At 54.1% G+C, this 6,268-nt stretch overlaps 1 protein-coding gene across 1 annotated transcript; it reads right to left on the bottom strand.

Annotated features, from left to right (window-relative positions):
• Positions 1 to 3,332: 3,332 nt before the first annotated feature.
• LOC129123137 (C-type lectin domain family 2 member H-like) lies at positions 3,333 to 6,242 on the bottom strand. The gene is made up of 5 exons (XM_077183484.1): positions 6,138 to 6,242; positions 5,763 to 5,981; positions 5,001 to 5,383; positions 4,695 to 4,795; positions 3,333 to 4,604 (listed from the first exon to the last, which is right to left on the bottom strand). Exons 2-5 carry the CDS (start codon positions 5,908 to 5,910, stop codon positions 4,490 to 4,492), a joined length of 747 nt encoding a protein of 248 aa, XP_077039599.1. The 5' UTR covers positions 5,911 to 5,981; positions 6,138 to 6,242; the 3' UTR covers positions 3,333 to 4,489.
• Between the last annotated feature and the right edge of the window lie 26 nt (positions 6,243 to 6,268).

Raw genomic sequence — 6,268 nt, 5'->3', positions numbered from 1 at the left:
TGTTAGATCTGCTGTTTGCAAATAGAGATGGGCTGGTGGGAGATGTGGTGGTTGGAGGTCGCTTGGGGCAGAGTGATCATGAAATAATAGAGTTCTCAATATTTGGTGAAGTCAGGAGGAGCACCAGCAAGACTCTTACATTGAACTTCCGGAGGGCAGACTTTGGCCTGTTTAGGAGACTCATTCAGAGCATCCCTTGGGAAACAGCCCTTAAAAACAAAGGAGTTCAGGAAAGGTGGGCATGCCTCAAAACAGAGATCATGAGGGCACAGGAACAGACTGTCCCTGTGTGCCGAAAGATCAGTCAATGGGGTAAACGTCCAGCCTGGCTGGGCAAGGAGGCTTTGGAGGTACTTAGGAATAAAAAGAGGATGTATCAGCGTTGGAAGGAGGGTCAGGTCTCTAAGGAAGTATTCAAGAAGGCTGCTGGAGCATGCAGAAAAAAAATTAGGGAGGCCAAAGCTCATTTTGAACTTAGAATGGCGACTTCTGTACAGGATAATAAAAAATGTTTTTACAAATACCTTAATGCTAGAAGGAAGGGTAAGACCAGCCTTTGTTCTTTATTGGACAAGGGAGGGAAGTTAGCATCTGCAGATGAGAAGGCAGAAGTGCTTAATGCCTACTTTGCCTCAGTTTTTAGTGGGAAGATGACTTGCCCTCAAGACACCGGCCCGCCTGGAATGGTTGGTGGTGTCAGGGAGCAGAATGGTCCCCCCATTATCCAAGAGGAGGCAGTCAAAGAACTACTGAAATGCTTGGATGTTCATAAATCTATGGGACTAGATGGGATCCACTCCAGGGTAATGAGAGAGCTGGCAAATGAGCTTGCCAAGCCACTCTCCATCATTTACCAACAGTCCTGGCTCACTGCTGAGGTTCCGAATGACTGGAAGCTGCCCAATGTGACAGCAGTGACAATGTGTTGTGACCCATTCACAAAAAGGGTGCAAAGGAGGATCCTGGTAATTATAGACCAATCAGCCTGACCTCAGTACCTGGCAAGATAATGGAACAGTTTATATTAAGTGCCATCACACAGAATTGACAGGATGGCCAGGGTATCAGACCCAGTCAGTATGGGTTTAGGAGGGATAGGTCATGTTTGACCAACCTGGTCACCTTTTATGACCAGGTAACCCGCCTAGTGGATGCAGGCAAGGCTGTAGATGTTGTTTATTTGGCTTTCAGCAAGGCCTTTGACACTGTCTCCCACAGCATACTCCTAGACAAGCTGGCAGCCCGTGGCTTGGACAGGAGCACTCTGTGCTGGGTTAGGAACTGGCTGGATGGCCGGGCCCAGAGAGTGGTGGTGAATGGTGCTGCATCCAGCTGGGCTCAGTCACCAGTGATGTCCCTCAGGGCTCTGTGCTGGGGCCAGTTCTGTTTAATATTTTTATTGATGACATGGATGAGGGTTTAGAGTCTTTCATTAGCAAATTTGCAGATGACACTAAGCTGGGAGCGTGTGTTGATCTGTTAGAGGGACGGAGGGCTTTGCAGAGGGACTTGGAACGGTTGGATGGATGGGCAGAATCCAATGGGATGAAATTCAATAAGTCCAAGTGCCCAGTCCTGCACTTCAGCCACAATAACCCCCTGCAACGTTATAGGCTGGGGATGGTGTGGCTGGACAGTGCTCAGGAGGAAAGGGACCTGGGCGTGCTGGTTGACAGTCAGCTGAACGTGAGCCAGCAGTGTGCCCTGGTGGCCAAGAAGGCCAATGGCTCCTGGCCTGGATCAGGAATAGTGTGGCCAGCAGGAGCAGGGAAGTCATTCTTCCCCTGTACTCGGCACTGGTGAGGCCACACCTTGAATATTGCGTCCGGTTCTGGGCCCCTCAGTTTAGGAGGGACGTTGAGAGGCTTGAGCGTGTCCAAAGGAGAGCAACGAGGCTGCTGAGGGGCTTGGAATACAAGCCGTATGAAGAACGACTGAGGGAGCTGGGGTTGTTCAGCCTGGAGAAAAGGAGACTCAGAGGTGACCTTATCACTCTCTTCAACTTCCTGAAGGGTGACTGGTGAGCTGGGGGTCGGTCTCTTTCTCTGGGCAACAACAGACAGAACAAGAGGACACAGTCTCAAGCTGTGCCAAGGGAGATACGGGCAAGAATTAAGGAGGAAGTTTTTCACAGAAAGAGTGGTCAAATACTGGAATCATCTACACAGGGAGGTGGTGGAGTCACCATCCCTTGATGTGTTTAGAAAAAGACTGGATGTGGCACTTGGTACCATGATCTAGCTGAGGTGTTAGAACATGGGTTGGACTCGATGATCTTGAAGGTCTCTTCCAACCTAGAAATTCTGTGATTCTGTGATTCAATTAGTCAGTTCCCATTGTGTGTTCACGGGGCTGGGATGGAACGGGTTAAACTCTTCCTCTGAACCAGGGTCCGTGCCCTGCTTCATTTCCCTATGGAGGAGTTGTCAAATCCCGGGTTTTTCTCTCGTTCCTCTCTTTGGCGGCAGCCAGAGCTCGGGTTTTGCAGCGCTGGCAGAGCAGCCTCGCTCCTTTTGCTCGGCAGAGCTGCCCTCGCTCCCGGCCGGGCAGGGCTGGAGGATCCCGGGCGGGCTGGGGATGGCAGCGGGGGCTGCAGCCGGGAGAGCGGCGGGGCTGCGGGGCAGCGCCGGGGGCACCGCGGCTCCGCTCGGGCTTGCGGGGCCCCTGGGCGCGGCTGGAGGGAGGGAGGGCTCGGAGACACGGCTGGGGACGCGGCGGGCTTGGCACACGGCAATGGGCAACTGGAAAGATTCGCAATTTGTTTAAATAACTTAATTATTACCTCATTTGTATGGAGGGAATGCATGTGTACTTGAATGGTTTTGGTTTATGGTAAAAGTATTGTACAGTTTGAGTTTAACTGGGTCTCAGAGGGAGGGTGAACACAGAAGTGGTATTTATAGCTGGAAACTGCTTTTGGAATTAAGATTGAACTTTTGAACGCAAATTTTTAGGTTTGGCTTTGAAATATTATAAGAATTAGATCTTTAAGGCTTTTATAAATGCCTTGGGGTTGCTTGGATATTTTGTGCTGGATTATGTTTTTTAAAGCTTGCTTGATGTTGTGTAATAGGAGACAAGATTGGCTTCTGTTCGAGTTGAGCTCATGATGCAGGTAGATAAAAGTCTTGACTGTTTGGGTTTGGTTTTTTTTTTTTCATTTTGTAGAAGAATTAATTCTTTAGGGTCTTGTTTCTTTGTAGTAGCACTAAACAGAAATTATTTTGAGGATTTTTAACTGCTTGAAAGATAGTTGCGTTATTGGGTCTTTTATAATGAAACTACTGTTTTGTTGTTTTTTTAGTTTCTATAAAGATGGGGTAACTGAGAAGTGTTATAAAAGATTTTATTTAATTATCAGTCTCAATAAAGAATTAAGCATAAACATATAAAACTCAACGTTATTCTATTAAAAGCTAATTTGTTTCCTAATTCCTATACCTCACAAATGTTTGTCCAGCTATTAGCTTTTACACACAATAGTGTTACTTCTAACACCAATCACCTCTATTTGTACCTCACATAGTCCTATTAGAATGCATCTTTCATAGTTCTAATTCTCTAAAATATCTACTCTTTATAAAGCCATATTTTAAAACTTACTAAAACATATTTCTATCCCAATCTCTCTCAACAATATCGTCTCTATTCCATAGCTTTCCTAAGTCAACACACCTGATCTCAATATTTGCATACAGATGTACAAGTCTGTGTGAGCTTTGTAACAAAGTTTAGAAATTCTTTCCAAATCCATCCCTCACAGCTCCGGAGCAGCGAAAGCTCGGAGCAGCACCCGAGGGGCAGCGGCAGCCGGGTCTGAGCAGGGCAGGGAGAGGCGAGCTCAGGGTCCCGGGCACCCGAGCAGGGGGGACAGGGCCCTCTGGATCGAGGGGTGACAGCGAGGTGCCCCTGCAGGGGCTGCTCTCACAGGCACAGGCTCACCCCACAACCCCACAGCAGGAGAAGCTGCTCTGGGCTGGATTATGGCATTGACAGGGAATTCCCTTCCCCAAGCAGCAGCTCTGACCGTCCTCCTCCAAAGCTGAGAGAGAGAAAGAGAGAGAGAGAGAGAGAGCACCAGCAGCTGACAGAATCTGCTTCACAGTCAGGTGCCTGATGCCAAAAGTGCAATTCCTCCTCAGGACGTGTCAGCTGTTCTAACTCTGCCAAGGACAGTCCACAAGTATCACCTTCAAGCCACTTTGTGAGAATTTCCAAGATCCCAGAGACATCTGGACTTCCCATTGGAGCTTGTTGCGTCATGAGGGCAATGCAGTCACTGCAGGCAGCAGCGGTGGCAGGATGGATTGCAGAGACTTTTCCTTTGCAGCCCCAGCCCAGCGTTGGCACTGGGCATGAAGAGGCACTGAGGTGACCCTGAGAGGAAGGGCAAGGCACAGGGTGCAGCTGAGGAAGGACAGCGCTGTGCTGGGCTCAGAGGTGAAGCTGGCACTGCCCAGTGTGGAGAAGGTCCTTTCTGCAGCCCCTGTTACAGGGGAGCTGGGGCCTTGCTGCAGAGATACGGCCGCTCATTGGAGCAGTTGTCACTCCTCAATCTCCTGTCAGCCAGGTACACACACTGGGAATTGCCGAGGACAGGAACCCTGCAGGGAGGAGCAGAGGCAGCGCTGGCTGCCAGGGGCAGCCCTTGTGCCCCTGTGCCCCCAGGCCCTGCCCGGCTCCCCGGCACTCACCGGGAGCTGTAGCTGCTGCCGTCCCCCCAGTGCAGGCGCTCGCCCCGTCTGTGCTGCCCGAGCCAGTATTCGACCTTCCCACAGAGGTGGAAGAGCAAAATCTGCCCAGGAGAGAGGGGAGGAGTGGGAGCTGCCCCGGCCCCTCGGGGGGACACGGGCCCAGGGCTCCCCCCGCACGCCGGGGCTCCTTCCCTGCAAGGCCCCGGCCCAGGGCTGCAGCCCCGGCCCTACGAGCACCGAGCCCGGCCCAGGAGCACCCCCAGGCTGCCCTCAGCCACCCCACACCGCCCGCAGCCCCTCACTCACCATGGCCTCCTCATCCTTGGCAATGGCCAGGGAGGCCCCGAGCTCGGAGCACCGTTCCTGACCCTGCTCCCAGGTGCTGTAATCCCGTGAGAAGTAGTAGCAGACCCCATTGTAGCCAACCCAGCCACGGGGACAGCACAGAACACACTGTGAGGTGGCAGCTGTGACTGGAACCTGTGGTGCTGCAGGGGGAAGAGGAGAAGGTCTGAGGATTGCCCTGTGCAGGGAGCAGGGAGCCCGCTCTGCCCCGAGGGGCTGGGCCCAGCCTGCTGCCCCTCCCTTACCTGCCAGCACAGCCAAGGCCACCCCCAAAGCCAGCACCAGCACCAGGAGCAGCAGAATCAGCACCACCGTGCCCACGGGATGGCCCCTGAACCATTCACCTGGAGCAGGAAAGAGCTGCTGGCTGCCAGAAGCAGAGCCGGGCCTGCAATCTGCTCAGCCCATGGCCAGGGAGCAGAGCAGGGAGCCCTGAGCCAGTGTGGGCCTCACTCAGCTGGCAGCCAGAGAGCCAAGAGCCTGGCCACAGGCAGGGACACAGCAGTGGCCACAGGCAGGGACACAGCAGTGGGCACAGGCTGCAGCAGGAGAACTGCACAGCCTTGGGGGCAGCTGGGGCTCTTGCTTCCAGCCACTGATGGGGCCCAGCAGAGCACCAGGCCTCTGCCAGACATCGGGAAACAGCCACACACCTGCCAGCCCTGCCCTTGGGAGGGGACACTGTCCCCACCCTAGAGACCACAGGGGTGGCCCTGCACTCACCCAGGAATCTTCTGTGTCTGTTCCCTGTTGCTGATCGGTCCTGCAGGGGTTCGTTTGCAGCTCCAGGAACGGAGCAGAGTTCACTCTCCTCCTGCTCACAGCCAGCATCTCTCTGCCTGGAACAAACAGCACCTTGCTCTCCTGACATCACGAGTGCCGCTGCCAGATCCTTTGGGAGCTCGGCCTCGGGAACAGCTTCAGAGCCGCGCTGATGGCAGCCTGAAAGGGACACGGGGAGAGGTCACTGCTGGTGCCGGCGCTGGGGGCTCAGGAGGGCGGTGGCAGCTGTGGCTGCGCTGTCCCCGCTGCCCAGAGGTGCGGCAGCAGCTGCGGAGACAAGCGCAGTCCCCAGCGGGTGAGAGCCGCGGGTCCCACCTGGGCTGGAGCCCCCTCTGAGCTCCGGGCGCCGCCGCCGCTCCGCTCCCGGCCAAACCCACCGGGCACGGCCGGTGCCGCCGTAGGGTGGAGCCGAAGTGGGTGTGGCAGGGATTCAGGCCGCTTTGACC

This window comes from Agelaius phoeniceus, chromosome 9 (assembly GCF_051311805.1).
Source record: "Agelaius phoeniceus isolate bAgePho1 chromosome 9, bAgePho1.hap1, whole genome shotgun sequence".
In the NCBI taxonomy this organism is placed as follows: Eukaryota; Metazoa; Chordata; class Aves; order Passeriformes; family Icteridae; genus Agelaius; species Agelaius phoeniceus.
This window is presented reverse-complemented; position numbering and strand designations above follow the sequence as displayed.

Bases quoted from the DNA above. Each gene is read 5' to 3' on its own strand.
- LOC129123137 (XM_077183484.1), bottom strand. From the start codon at position 5,910: ATGTCAGGAGAGCAAGGTGCTGTTTGTTCCAGGCAGAGAGATGCTGGC. The intron at 5,384-5,762 runs GTGAGTGCAGGG...TTCCTGCTCCAG, and splicing joins CAGACACAGAAGATTCCTGG to GTGAATGGTTCAGGGGCCAT. The intron at 4,796-5,000 runs GTGAGTGAGGGG...TCTCCTGGGCAG, and splicing joins CCAAGGATGAGGAGGCCATG to ATTTTGCTCTTCCACCTCTG.